Source organism: Microcaecilia unicolor, chromosome 1, assembly GCF_901765095.1.
Source record: "Microcaecilia unicolor chromosome 1, aMicUni1.1, whole genome shotgun sequence".
NCBI lineage: Eukaryota > Metazoa > Chordata > Amphibia > Gymnophiona > Siphonopidae > Microcaecilia > Microcaecilia unicolor.
The window spans coordinates 512,858,156-512,873,673 of NC_044031.1; the positions used below are offsets into that span (position 1 = coordinate 512,858,156).

Genomic DNA, 15,518 nt, shown 5'->3' on the forward strand with positions numbered 1-15,518 from the left:
AGTATGCTCCTAAGCTAAGTGCATATTTATATACTTTGTGGCACACTGTTTTGTACAATGCAATATAAAATATAAAACAATGGACTAGAAATCATGAGGTATATAATTAAGAAAGATACTTGTGGTTTTAGGTCAGCCTGTTGCCATTCACCACATTATAATGCTTTATATGATAGCTCATTTAGAGATTTGTTTTATAAATTAGAATAAGGATTTGGTGGGGGGCAGCCTGACAGAAGTCCCCAGGGCCAGGTCTGTTGATTCCCCTATACATATGGAACCCTGGTGCTTCCATCTAAGATGAAAGGTATTAATGGGTGGGGTTTCCCACTGGAATCTATATTCACACACATGTCATCTTCAGGAAAAACTAGCAGATCAAAATGCTGGTCTGATTAATACAAATTATACTCTTATCAAAACCCTGGGTTTCACTAGTGATATCAGCTGATTTGAGCTCCCTCCTTTCCCTCCATTTTTGATGCTACAGAAATCAAATGGGTGCTTATTGAGCTTCTCTCCACTATTGTACTTTACAGACAGATATATTTAAGACAACATTCTTTTCCCATGATTTTCAACTCACTATGGTCACAACAGGGCAACACTGACCTCAGGCCAATACTGAGATAACATTTAAATATTTTTTTCTTTTCACTCAATACTTTTTCTACTATGTGATTATTTAAAAAAATGTCTTATAATGACAGCAGCATACACAGATTTAAAAGTACCACTGTTTATTTTGTTCCATACTTAGTCAAGGCTCAGTTCAAACTGGAAATCGTAAGAGTTGCCATACTGGTCAGACCAAAAGTCCATCTAGCCCAGTACCCTGCCTCCAACAGTAACTGACAGAATCCCAAAACATAGCAAGATTCCATGCTACCAACCCCTGGAATATGTAGAGGTTTTCACCAAAAGAACATTTCACAAAATCAGAGCAATAGAATCAAAGAAAGCATGCATTATTTCGAATACTTTTTCTCATAGTCAAAAAAGATAAGGGGAAAAGCCTCAGAACCCTATTCTAAGCACAGTGGTTGCTACAGGACTAGACAGGGTAGGTAAATTAATTGACTGAAAAACATCTTTAAAATATTATATCATTTTTTATTTTTTATATTTTTTATAATTCATTCAGTTTTATATATCTTCAAAAAAATAAATGAAAACTTATCTGAGTCGTGATTAAGAAAAACACTGCACTCCACCAATGGTGGCCAGCGTTTTGCTTAATGCTTCTTCAGGACGTTAAGGAACAGTGAACTTGTAAACACAGGAAAACCTTTTTGTGTTGCAGAGCGACCAAAATGATAAAGGGGATGGGAATCCTCTCATATGAGGACAAGCTAAAGAGGTTAAGGCTCTTCTGCTTGGAAAAGACAACTGAGGGGAGATATGATTAAGGTCTACAAACTCCTGAGTGGTGTAGAATGAGTAGAAGTGAATCAATTTTTTAAGACTACAATACACTCAATGAAGTTACATGAAAATACTTTTAAAACAAATAGGAGGAAATATTTTTTCACTCAACGAATAGTTAAGCTCTGGAACTCTTTGCCAGAGGATGTAGTAACAGCAGTTAGCGTATCTGGGTTTAAAAAAGGTTTGGATAAGTTCCTGGAGGAAAAGTCCATAGTCTGCTTGCTCTGGGATTGGTAGCATGGAATACTGCTACTATTTGGGTTTCTGCCAGGTACTTGTGGCCTGGATTGGCTTCTGTTGGAAAACGGATACTGGGCTAGATGGACCTTTAGTCTGACCCAGTGTGGCTATTCTTATGTTCTTATGTCTCCCTCTAAGAGAAAGAATGAAGATTCAGCAAAGGTTCTTCATAAGTTGGACATTCAGAAAGTTCTGTTCATTATCTAGAGGTCATAAATTCCTTCAGGAAGTCTGACTCTTTATATTTAGTGGATCATGCAAGGGGAATACAGCAGTGGATGTCTTCCTTGGCATAATAGATTAAGGCTGCAACTGAATCAGCATTCATTCATGGGAGGAGTGGCCTAGTGGTTAGGGTGGTAGACTTTGGTCCTGGGGAACTGAGGAACTGAGTTCGATTCCCGGCACAGGCAGCTCCTTGTGACTCTGGGCAAGTCACTTAACCCTCCATTGCCTGCTGCATTGAGCCTGCCATGAGTGGGAAAGCGCGGGGTACAAATGTAACAAAAAAAATAAAAAAATTCTCAACTAGAAAGTGGTGCCGGATGGTCTCTGGGCACATTCAAAAAGATCTCAGGTGACTCTCTGGGCAGCAGCCCAGGCTGTAGCACTAGAAGATATTTGTAAAGCGGTGATATTATCCTTATTGTATTCATTAAGCATTACAAGACTGATGTCAAGGCTAGAGATGATGGCACCTTTGGCAGGGCAGAGCAGGAGGGAGCCTTGTCTTCCACGCTGAAGGACAGAGCTTTAGTATATCCCATCAGTCCCGACTGATCTAGCAGGTAGAAAAGGAAGGTGACAATTCTTCTTACCTGCTAATTTCTTTTCCTTGATTACTGCTAAACCAGTCCAGTTCCCACCCAGAAAGACTACAGCATTCAGGGGATCTCTCGTAGTACCTGCATTGCACTTAGTTGTATCTATAACACTTTCAGTTCTGTTTCAGAGGGTTCCTTTGTGGGGTCCTGTGTTTGTGTATTTTCAGTGTGTATCACCATTGGTATTAGCATGGTGATACACCTGATAAGTTCTAGGCTGCATCACTCCTTATACCAGTGATATGACTGGAAAGTTCAGCTTCTCTGTCTTCACCTGCTGGTATGGGGAATAACCCATCAGTCTGGACTCGTGTAGCAGTAATCGAGGAAAGAAAAGTAGCAGGTAAGGACAAATTTCACATTATTCTTTGGTTTAGGGCTAGTCAAGAATTCATTCATTTTTCTGCCAAATGCAAGTCTGAGTGATTTAATGGCATTTATTATCTTGTCTTACAGAAAGAGGTCTCTTACAACAAAGTCAGCTGTTTTGCCTAAAACTAAAAATAGAATTCTTTATTATATATGTTGTCATTCTGCTTTTTGTTGCAATAAACCTTCATAAATCGGTTGTGCTTGAGGTGGTCTTTTCCCTGATATCTTGGGGGCCCTTTTGCTAAAGTGTGGCATAATAAAAATAAAGAAAGAACTGGTCCAGTGGTTCAGCCACCTCCCCATCTGCATCCCTCCCCCCAATCCAATTCACCTCCCCCCACCTTAACATTAGATTACTGTCCCCGATCCCCCTCCTGACACCAATAGTAAACTTTGATCCATCTCCTGACATGAAGACCTGCTTCCTACAGAAAAATACTGCCTCTCCATAGTCCTACCCAGGAATCTGGCAATCCAGTATTGTAGCCACAGGTGACAGTGGTCCCTCTTCCACTGCCACCAAGGGTGGTGCCTCCTCCAAAATGAGGCCTGCCCCCTAGCAGTTGCCTCAGGCTTACAATGAATGTCAAGAGGGGGATTGGGACCTACTATTAGCCTCAAGAGGAGGGATCGGGACTTACTATGGATGTCTGGGGTAGGGTCAGGAACAGGAACCTGATGTTGGGGGAGGGGATCAGGAGGCCAGTTGAGAGCTGTAGGTCTGCGTTACAACTTGCCATGCCCATGTATGCAACAAAAATATAGGAGGCAATAAAAAGTTTGACTATGGCGAGCAGTATCATTTCTTAGCTCCATGGACAGCAAGAACTGCGGCAATGAGGTGTGAGAACTATGGACATATGTACTCTGAAAGCTTCTAGACTGTAACTGGAGCTATAAAACCATATTTCTTGCAGTAGGCTCCACAGGGATGCTGCTACCCACTTGACATTTTCCAATATTCCAGTTCCACAGCATGGCTTGACCATCCTTGCCATAAGAGGAGCAGAAGGAGCTGTCAGGATACACAGCTTGTAGTTGGTCCAGCTGCATACTTTGACCCACCCAGTCCCAGTTGCATTCAGTTCTGGTCGCCGTATCTCAAAAAAGATATAGTGAATTTAGGAAAGGTTCAAAGAAGAGCGACCAAAATGATAAAGAGAATGAAACGCAAAGAGGTTATGGCTCTTCAGCTTGGAAAAGAGAAGGATGAGGGGAGATATGATTGAGGTCTACAAAATCCTGAGTGGTGTGGAACGAGTAGAAGTAAATCGATTTTTTATTCATTCCAAAAGTACAAAGACTGGGACACTTGAGGAAATACTTTTAAAACAAATAGGAGGAAATATTTTTTTCACTCAACTAACAGTTGAGCTTTGGAACTCTTTGCCGGAGGATGTGGTAACAGCAGTTAGCGTATCTGGGTTTAAAAAAGGTTTGGACAAATTCCTGGAGGAAAGACCATAGTCTGCTATTGAGACAGACATGGGAAGCCTCTGGGATTTGTAGTATGGCATGTTGCCAAAATCTGATGGCTTGGCAACTGTCTGGAAAATAGGATACTGGGTTAGATGGACCATTGGTCTGACCCAATATGGTTACTCATGTTCTTATGAGGTATGGTCACACCATGGAGTGATACAAATGCATTATAACATCTTCATTTTTGTTTTCTATTCCTTTTCTAATAATACCTAACATTCTATTTGCTTTCTTAGCCGACGCCGCACTCTCAGAAGAGGGTTTCAATGTATTATTAACCAGTTTTTAATCCAAAATAGTACACTACCTCCTATCCCATGACTCTCCAATTTCCTCTGGAGTTTTTCACGAAGTACTTTGTCAAATGCCTTTTGAAAATTCTGATACGCAATATTGACCGGCTCACCTTTATCGACATATATGTTCACCCCTTCAAATAAATGTAATAGATTGGTGAGGCAAGATTTCCCTTCACTAAATCCATGTTGGCTTTGTCTCATTAATCCATGCTTTTGAATATGCTCTGTAGTTTTGTTCTTTATAATAGTCTCTACCATTTTGCCTGGCACTGACATCAGGCTCACCGGTCTATAATTTCCTGGACCACCTCTGGAACCTTTTCTAAAAATCGGCTTTACATTGGCCACCCTCCATCTCTTCCTGTACCATGCTTGATTTTAAAGATAAATTACATATTACTAACAATAGTTTTGCAAGTTCATTTTTCAATTCTATCAGTACTCTGGTATGAATACCATCCAGTCCAGGTGATTTGCTACTCTTCAATTTGTCAAATTGTGAAATTACATTTTCCAGGTGTATAGAGATTTCATTCAGTTTCTCTGACTTGTCAGCTTTGAATATTTTTTTTGGCACCGGTATCTCTCCCAAATCTTCCTCGGTGAAGACTGAAGCAAAGAATTTATTTAATCTCTCCGCTATGACTTTGTCTTCCTTAAGTGCCCCTTTTACCCCTCAGTCATCTAGCGGTCCTCTTTGCCTTCTTTATCAGCGCTTTACATTTGACTTGCCATTTCTTATGCTGTTTCTTATTATTTTCAGTCAGATCCTTCTTCCATTTTCTGAAGGATTTTCTTTTAGCTCGAATAGCTTCCTTCACCTCACTAATTCTCTGAGAGCTAGGAGCTCTTTGCACTGAGCACACACATATAGCCTCTCGCCAACTGTGAGATAATCATACATGTGGAACTCAGTGCAAAAGACTGTTTAGCACCCCTCTCACTGCTGGACTTCTGTCTGCATCTTAGTATTACAGAGTTGTTAAATTAAAACTTTTTAAGGTACTAGGGATATCAGATGAATATAAAGAGCCTTAAGCTTATATGGTGTAATATGTAATTTATTTAGTGTTTACTTCTCAGAAACTAATGAAACTTCTCAGAAACAAAGTTAAGTGGGACCTTTCTTTTCTATATAGTCTGCATTCAAAGGAGACTGCTTCAAACAAACCCTTTGAAGCTAGCCCAGTAATCAGATTGCCTTTAGTAACCTTTGCAAATATTCTACTTCCTCACACCTTAACTAACACCTAATTCAGGTCAGTAGTAGTGCCACCTCACTAGCAGGCAAAGAACAGAAAATATTTTACTTTTAGGACAGTTTGAGCCTTGCTACTATCCTTTCTAATACTCTTGACTGTTCAGTTTCTACCTCAAGAGAGTTTCTATTTTAAACAATGGGGAAAAGTATTGTACACTATGGAAACTAGTTAATAATGCTTGCTTCTCTTTTTTTATTTTTATTTTTTTCAAAGACTGAAATAGGCCCTGCTGTTCCTTCTAAGAGAGTCTAGCTGCTAATGCTGTGGCAGAAAATTCAAGTTTTAAAACTATGGGGGGAAAGGGTATGGAGACTAAAAAAAAAAAAAAAAAGCAAACTTTATTAACTAATTTGTCACATGTCACTGATGAAGTGAGTGCAGCCATACAGAGCATGCTTTGGGATGCTATAGTTGATTTCATCCCATTCCCAGCTCAGATGGACATGAACAAATTCTTCTCAGGAAAATGGCAAGATAATGTTCAGGAACTGTGGGATAGTGGTGATTTACATCAACCATTTGTTGAAGCTGTCACTCCCAGAATCTTCTGCTTGATCAAGTGTGGAGCGGTGCAAATGACTTTACCAGCTAAGATGTCAGACTGTGAAAAGACTCAGCTGCTGCAGTAGGGGCCTTCATCTTCAGCTCCAACCACAGCAGTAAAAGGAAACAATTGGCTACAGTTCAAAAAGGTGATGTTAAATGTTAAAAAATATTTTATTGATTATAAAAATTATTAAAATTTTAAAAAGTAGGTGATTGGGACACCAGTGACAGCTAAACGCACTGTGATTAGCTGAGAGAGACCTGGAGGGGCATAATCGAAAGGGACATCCAAGTAGTTTTGAACTGGACGTCCTCGCACGTCCCGATCCCCGATTCTAGAAAAACACATCCAAGAGAAGGACGCCCATCACAAAATCGGAAGGAAAAAAAACGTCCAAGTGTTCGTCAGGGATGTCCTTTTTTTTTTTTTTTTTTTAGTGAAGGACGTCCAAGTGTTAGGCACTTGAAAGGACGTCCCTGACGAGCACTTGGATGGGCTTTTTTTTCTTCCGATTTTGCGATGGGCGTCCTCCTTTTCCCACTGGTCTCCCTTGATCTTTGCATGGGTCCCGCTCACAGCGGCATTAACGAGAGGTGCAGACCTCCCGTTATGTTTTCCACGTGCATGGGGTCAGAAAACGGCTGTGCATCTGCCTTGCATGCACATTATAATACTAATTAGCTCATTATAATAACTTTTAGATCATTTGCATTCCGTTTTCGTTAGCTGCTACCGTGACAGGAAAATGGCTCGGAAAACCCTTTTCTGCATTTCTTGTTTTACTACTTCCTCGCTAGACTGGCTAGAACTGGGTTAAAAACCGCGTTGCTGGCTCGTTAAGTTTAGTGCATCTGCCCCTGAGTCACTTATAACAAGACATGACATTTTTCAGCATAAACAGTGAGTACATTAACCTTAGCTAAGGGAATGCACTGCACAAATGTTTACCACATCTACTGAATCCCCTGCTATAAATGTCACCACACGCCAGTGATTGTCATTTCATTCTGAAAACTGCCAGAGGAATATGTATCCATAGATACTTCCACTTGCTCTTTCTTTTTCCAACTAATGTGTATAGTTTTGCATTGTAGCAAACCTAGGACTAATTCCACTCCCAGGAATGCCTCTGCTGCATGCAGGTAAGAGTGCACACAATGTTCTACAGTGCATGCACTTTTACAACACTAAGGGCACATTAGCGTTTTTAGCGCGTGCTGCTAAACGCTGTCACTTATAGGAATATATGGGCAATTCTAGCGTTTAGTGTGCACTAAAAATGTTAGCGCGGCTTAGTAAACAGGGCCTCTTTTACAAAGCCACTCTAGCGATTCCAGGAATTGCTAGTGCGGCTTTGTAAAAGAGGCCCTAAGCTGAGCCGTTTTCAAATAATGTGTTTTTCACCTGTGTGAACAACCATATTCATGGCTAAATGGCTACTGAAAATTGCCCTCACCATGACAGATTATGAAGTACAAAGAAATTATTGGCAATTTCTTTTCCACAGCAGAAATGTCAACTCAATTTTCCCATTCTGTTACTTACTAGTTTTATTATACATAGACCAAAATACTGTGATTTTAGGTCAAAAATCAAAACCCACCTGTTCACCTAGCCCATGGGAAAGTACTTGGTTATCATACTGTGATCATAGATCACAATAAGGTCCCTGGATATTAGAGGCTAAAGTAGCTAAAATATTTCTATGCATAACAATATTTCTATGGCTAATTTAATATTTTAAAATTAAACAATTCATTCTTACCAGTTTCCAATGAAACGGGGATCATTCTGGTCAATATAAACAGTTGTTTTGGGATCTACATAAAAACCAATGAAAACGCCTCCTAACAAATATCCTGCAGCAGGACCGAGAGCTCCCATGACATACATGATAGCTGAGGAATTACAATAGAAAAAAAAACAAAAAACAAGATTTAGCCCAGAGTAGCTCTTTGACAAAAATATATAACCAAGAAGTAAGAATGTGAATGTCAGTATAACTATAACAAAGTACATTTGATATCATTTTCAACACAATAAAAAATAGGGATGCTTATTCAGAGAGGATATTCTTCAGGAAATGTGGTGTTATGATCTGTAGTACAGAGTCTTAGGGGCCCTTTTACTAAGCTGCGCTAAAAAGTGGACTGTGCTAGGCCTAGCGTGTGGGTTTCCAACACACTGAGGCCACTTTCAGCGCGGTTGTAAAATGGCTGCATTTTCCCTTTTTGCAATAATGGCCACATGTTAATTGTCCCAGTAGTGCATGGCCATTAGCACAAGAGGCTTTAACTACACCTATTTTCTAGGTGTTAAGGGCTCATGTGCTAACCACTTGCTAATCGGTTAGTGCACGGCGATGTAGCTATGTTTGGCGATTAGCACTCCTCTCCACCCCGAAACACACCCCCAGCGCTTAAAAAAAAGTATTTTTTTACCATGTGGGAAGAGTGCACAGATGCCAAAAATACCACAGGATGCCTCAGTGTGCCCTGTTATAGTGGTTTTTAACCTGTGGTAAGCATGCATTAGTGCTTACCAGAGCGTAGTAAACGGGCCCCTTAGAAAACTGCTCTTTCAGCAAGACTATCTTTGTCTGAATTTCATAGATTGCAATTGCTATGAAAGAAAATTTATCAATCACTTCTTCAAGGTGTTACTTCATAAGATCTGTGAGGACAGTACAGAATATATCACATACATATAAAAATAGAATATGACAGCAGATAAAAACTATAAAGCCATTAATTCTACCCAATTTGCTTCCTTTTGCAATGCAATAAACTTGAATTCACCTTCAGCATTTCCTTTACTTCTTTGCAACTACTAAGGACCTTCTGTACTTATGCAACTTGTGTTTAATCTATTTAAACAGCAGAAAAAGAACAGACTTCAGGCTCAATACCCCCTCCCCTCCCTCCCCTCCCCCCCCCCCCCCGTGGGGTGTTGCTGCTGTAGCCTTACTTAGTGAGATATAGACAAGTTGCAATTATTTAAAATAAACAGCCTATTTATATCTGTAAGTATTACAGGCTTCAGACAGCTCTGTTCACTCCTCTCTTCCTATGTATCAGTTAGAAGGACTAGCACTTCTTACAGTCTCAGTCATTGCTTATATATCTGAATTCAACCCAATAGGTTTTTCATTTGAGACACAACAATTTTCATCTGTGCTACATCCACCTCTCTTTCTGTCAATACATATTAACTAATGTTATCCCCCCCCCCCCCCCCCATTTGAGCTTCACATTCTGACCTCTTGCTCTGGAACTTCCTCTCCGTTGAAAAACATTTTCTTTTTTTGCATCATTTATACCTTTTAGCAGGCCTTGATAAATTTCCTTTGGATTGAGGAGTCAGTCCAGAAACATGGAAGCCAGAAGCTGAGCACTCCCTCCCCCCACCTCTACTACTAGGGCTCAATTCATGTCTTGTGATAATCACCAGTGTAGAAAGAATTTTATTTTCTTTTTAGTATTGGAATATGTCAGTTTTTGGAATGTATAGAACCAGTATGGCTGGCGCCCAAGGAAAAAATTCAGGACGAGACCCCAAAGGCCGTTAACAGGCTGTGCCTTCTTAAGCTTCTGGTAAGCTTGGGGCCCTCTGTGGCCTCCCCCCCAACCCAGCACTGGCCCTAACATCTGTTAACTTTGTTTTTTTTACAGTATTTTAGCTACAGATATATATTAATTTATAGTCAATAGGAGGCCCTTTTACCAAAGCTTAGCACACACTACATGCTAAAAGGCCATAGGCATAAAATTGGCTGCTTAGGGTTTAGCACATGCTAAATTCTACTAAAACGGCCCCTTAGTTTGTACTTGGCGAGGGTATATCTGTGTTCTCTGTGAGTGACAGAGACCAGATGCTCTGTTAGCACAGAGTTTCTAACTAATTGTCTGGCTTGTTCAATTTTCCCAATAGGTGTACTAATGTTCTAGGGCCCACTGCAATTTATGATGTTGCCTTTCCCTAGGTATGGTCCTCCTTATGCGAGTTCTAAAAGCAATTTGTTGCTTGCTCTTATCATTTCTTCCCATTTTTGGTATATTTTCATTATTTGGAGAGAGAAGCAAGGATCCCCTTTTGTATTTGGTCTTAGTTCTGGAAATAATGCCTGAATGGTAGATTTGCTCTAGGTCCTGAGTGAATTTTTGTACAGTTTTGTATTATTTCACAATATGATGACATGGTTGACGATGAAATTACTGAGAATGTATTAGAAACAAATATTTTTCTGTACAGCATATTTTATAGGAAAATGTCCTAGTTCTTGTGGATTTGGAAAATTTAGGGTTAATATGTTTAGTCTGAAAGAGAGAAATGTGAAGCTCTTAGCTTTTCCAGGGACCTTAGGAGCAGGCCATATGAATGTGAACCAAATTGTTTGTTTGAAATTGAAAGGTCCTATAAAGAAGGATAAACTTTGCAAGGCAAGGTGCTTATAATGGTTTTCTTTTCCAGTTCACATGCTGCATAAAGAAAGATAAAGACATCAGTACTTGCTCTCTTTTCTTATCAATGGTCTAGAAAACATTATCTAAGACATGTTTTTCTGTCCTGAAAACCATCTGTTTTTAACTAATGGTCAAAGTCTCTCTTTTTTTTCGTATTTTTGCTGACATTGATATCTTTGAATAGAATTGATTGTTAGCTGACCCTCTGATGGAAGCTGTTTTATACTTATATAATCTTGTATGCTTCTTTTGTCAGGCAAGAAGCTCATGGGATGAAACCTGACATCGAATTGTCAGTGATCTGTCTCATGACCCTTCTCTTCTGGCTGCTGCAAATGTCCCTCTGAATAAAGGACATTTATCTGACCAATTTGTTTTAATGTGTTGATTAAGCAGCATCAATCCAAACTCTGCTCTACACCAATTGCTGGGGGAGAGGCCAAGTAGTTCTGAGAATGTAGAATATGTTTGGAGTTAATGCTGTATGCATGTTGAGGGATTAAGGTGGTGGGGGTGGTGGTGAAGAAAGCAACCTGTTGTACTACCCCCCTCCCAGCCCTCAAAGTAGCCGGCAGGTGCTGAATGCTGTACTATTGCCCTCAAAGCAGTTATTTGTTTTGGGCAGGATAATGTGTGGCAAGGAGCACAGCGGTGGCAGGTATCGGGTTTTTATCTTTCAAAAAGTTGGCAACTCTAGGTACAGCATGCTCATTGCTGGCAGGAATGTGGGAGAGATGTTGTCCCGACCATTCATGGTTCAGAATCAGATGTGGTCATTGTATTTATTGTCAATACAGTGATAATTCCAACAACTGGAAAAGTGTTTTCTTCATTCCCAAGCACTGTGACATTTCTCAAGTAGTCTATTGCATGAGCTGCCCTTGCAGATTATATTATATAGGGCAAACTAGACATAAAAAAGCAATGGATAGCTGAACATTAACACAATGATTAGAAGCTCCTCCTGTTGAGCACTGGTAAAGACCGCAACACATGCTGGCAGAGTTATACTTTGTAATATTATTGCAGGTTGGAATCTGGTATGGTGCTGACATTTCTCACATACTAATACAAAAAGAACAGAAATTCATATATTTTTGGAACACTATTCATCCAAGAGGGTTAGAGATCAAATGGTAAAGCATTTTAATGAAGATATAAGAAGTAATTCAAATATATGTAGAAAATGATGCTTTAACCAATCATTGTATACGGGTGCACAGATATCACATCACATAATCGATTTTTTTCTTTTTTTTTTTTTTAAGCAACTGAACCTTGTCGGGTGCTCCAGAAGAGTGCTCTTCCAATACGTAGCCCAAATATAAATTGTTTAGACATTTACAATTCTTAACATTATTACTGAAGTTCATTTTTTGACAAAAAAACAAACCAACCTTTGGGGTCCTTTTACTAAGCTGCGGTAAGAACTAAAATATGCTTACTGCAGCAAAACAAAAGGGATTACCGCAGGGCGTATTAAAGACCTCCTGCTGTAATTTTTGTATGTGCGCACGCTACCCATGCACTAAAAAATAACATTTAGGGCCCTGTTTACTAAGCTGCACTATAGGCGCGCAAACGTTTTAGCTTGCGATAATGACAGAGACACTCATTATATTCCTATGGGTGTCTCTAGCATAAGCGCACGCTAAATTTTAGTGTGTGCTAAAACGTTTGCTCACCTACAGCATGGCTTAGTAAACAGGGCCCTTATTTTTTAGCACTGGGGGCAAAGAATAGGCATGTTCTGTGCTAATCGGTTAGTGCGGCTACACTGCCGCATGCTAACCGATTAGTGAGTGAGCCCTTACCACCTACAAAATAGGCGGTGGTGAGTGCTCACATGCTAATGGAAAAATTAGCACCTACCCATTCATCCAAAGAAATAGAAAAAAAAGCAGCCATTTTACTCATGCAGGAAAAACGGCTTTAGCGCACAAGAATGACCCACATAAGCACGCTCTAAGGCCAAGTTTTATCGTAGTTTGGTAAAAGGGTCCCTTTTATGCGTAGAAATAATTTTGAATTAATTTTATTATTTTTTCCTTTGTAGTGTTCAATATTACGTCCCCCCCCCCCCCCTTTTTACATCTTCAGTAAGAAACTGAAATAATATTTCCTGAACCACAAAACCCATAATACCCCCCCCCCCCCCCCCCCCATTACAAACCTGCACTAGCGGCTGCTGCACGGTAATGCCAACAAAGCCTATTCACTTTGAATGGGCTGTATCAGAATTACCACACCGGCAGCTACTAGTATGGCTTTGTAAAAGGGAGGGGGGGTATTATGGGTTTTATGGTTCAGGAAATATTATTTCAGTTTCCCACCGAAGATGTAAAAAGGGGGGGGGGGGTAATATTCAACACTACAAAGGAAAAAATAATGAAATTAATTCAAAATCATTTCTACGCATAAAAGGGGCCCTTATACCAAACTACAGTAAAAAGTGACCTTAGAGAGTGCTTATGTGGGTCATTTACCAGAAAATGTATAAAAATGCAAGTCTATAATGGAATAAACAAACGTGTTCTGATATATGAAAATACACAAAAAAATGTTTAGAAAGAGGACACAGTGCAAAAGTCATATACTTTGAGATAAACTCCACCAATCAAAAATACACTACGCAAAATGTACAATGGCAGTACTGGTCCCCACATTAAGAAAACGTCTGCAGCAACGGCAGCACGTTCTCTTCACGTATAAAACGTGCATATATACCACCTGCACATGGCGGAACATTCCTCAGTGTGGACAGTCATGTCTCTTTGGAGGGAGCCTAATTTCAAGGTGCTAGAGAAGAGCTCCTGGTCCTCCTGTGACTCAAGCACAGGATAAAAAGTTTTAAAGGACCAGTGCTGGCTACCACCTGCCCCCCCACCCCATCTCCATGAGGGCACAGAGATCCATTAGAGGCAGCCTGGCAAGATGAGTGTGAAGCAGTGTGCCCCAAGATCACAGTACCACTCATGTGAAAGCACAATTCATAGGCAGGGGGCACATACAGCAAGGTCCCTTTGTTGCTGCAATACGTTATTGATTTTTCATAAAGGAGTACAACAAAACAGTGGTGAAATCAAAATGTCCAGACTATCCATGACAAGTAATTATGGGGCCCCCTCCACTAACCATTCAATGCTGAAATGATGTGCTGCACATGACCCCCTTTACCCATCCCCACACTAGCATCCTGCCCCACACCTACATACTAATGTGAACGTCAGCAGCGGCTGCACTAAAGTATACTGAGCCATTGAAAGGCACACCTGATTTACCCCACGTCCTATCCCCACCTCCCAGCAACAGTGCACATGCTCCACAGAAAGGCCACTATGCCATCTTCTGTCCCCATAGCCATCTCAGCTCACACAACACCTGTACCTGTATACTGCATACCCCCCCCCCTCAGCCCCCCTCCACCCCCCCCCAAAAAAAAAAGAAATCTGTCTGTAGCCATCAGTCAAAGGCAATGTAAAGAGCATTGCACAACATGTCATGGTTCATGCCATCTTCGATCCATTTCAATCCGGTTTTCGCCCTCTATACTCGACAGAAACAGCACTCTTTAAAGTCTGTAATGACCTGTTCCTTGCCAAATCCAGAGGCCACTACTCCATCCTCATCGATCTATCCGCCGCTTTTGACACTGTCAATCATGACTTACTTCTTGCCACACTGTCCTCATTTGGGTTCCAGGGCGCTGTCCTCTCCTGGTTCTCCTCCTCTCTCTCCCACCGCACCTTCAAAGTTCACTCTCATGTATCTTCCTCCACCCCCATCCAGCTATCTGTTGGAGTTCCCCAGGGATCTGTCCTTGGACCCCTTCTCTTCTCAATCTACACCTCTTCCCTGGGCTCCCTGATCTCATCTCATGGTTTCCAGTATCATCTCTATGCTGATGACACCCAGCTATATCTCTCCACACCAGACATCACCGCTGAGACCCAGGCAAAGGTATCAGCCTGCGTAGCCGACATTGCTGCCTGGATGTCCAACCACCACCTGAAACTGAACATGTCCAAGACCGAGCTCATCGTCTTTCCACCAAAACTCACTTCTCTTCCTCCACTTTCTATCTCAGTTGATAACACCCTCATCCTCCCCGTCTCATCTGCCCGCAACCTCGGAGTCATCTTTGACTCCTCCCTCTCTGCGCATATCCAGCAGATAGCCAAGACCTGTCGCTTCTTCCTCTTTAACATCAGCAAAATTCGCCCTTTCCTCTCTGAACACACCACCCGAACTCTCGTCCACGCTCTCATTACCTCTCTCCTTGACTACTGCAACTTACTCCTCACCGGCCTCCCACTTAACCATCTATCCCCCCTTCAATCTGTTCAGAACTCTGCTGCACGTCTTATATTACGCCAGAACCGATATACTCATATCACCCCTCTCCTCAGGTCACTTCACTGGCTTCCGATCAGATACCGCATTCAATTCAAGCTTCTCCTTCTTACCTACAAATGCACTCAGTCTGCTGCCCCTCACTACCTTTCTACCCTCATCTCCCCTTACGTTCCCACCTGAAACCTCCGTTCACAGGACAAATCCCTCCTCTCAGTACCCTTCTCCACCACCGCCAACTCCAGGCT

The 15,518-nt window shown here is 41.1% G+C and overlaps 1 protein-coding gene across 2 annotated transcripts in view; it reads right to left on the reverse strand.

The window, feature by feature from the left end:
* Positions 1-15,518, reverse strand: part of SLCO5A1 (solute carrier organic anion transporter family member 5A1) — a 123,625-nt gene that overhangs the window by 92,266 nt on the left and 15,841 nt on the right. For both annotated transcript variants that reach the window (XM_030215373.1, XM_030215368.1), the window contains exon 3: positions 8,220-8,352. In XM_030215373.1, coding sequence (XP_030071233.1) covers positions 8,220-8,352 — 133 coding nt within the window. The remainder of the gene's footprint in view (positions 1-8,219; positions 8,353-15,518) is intronic.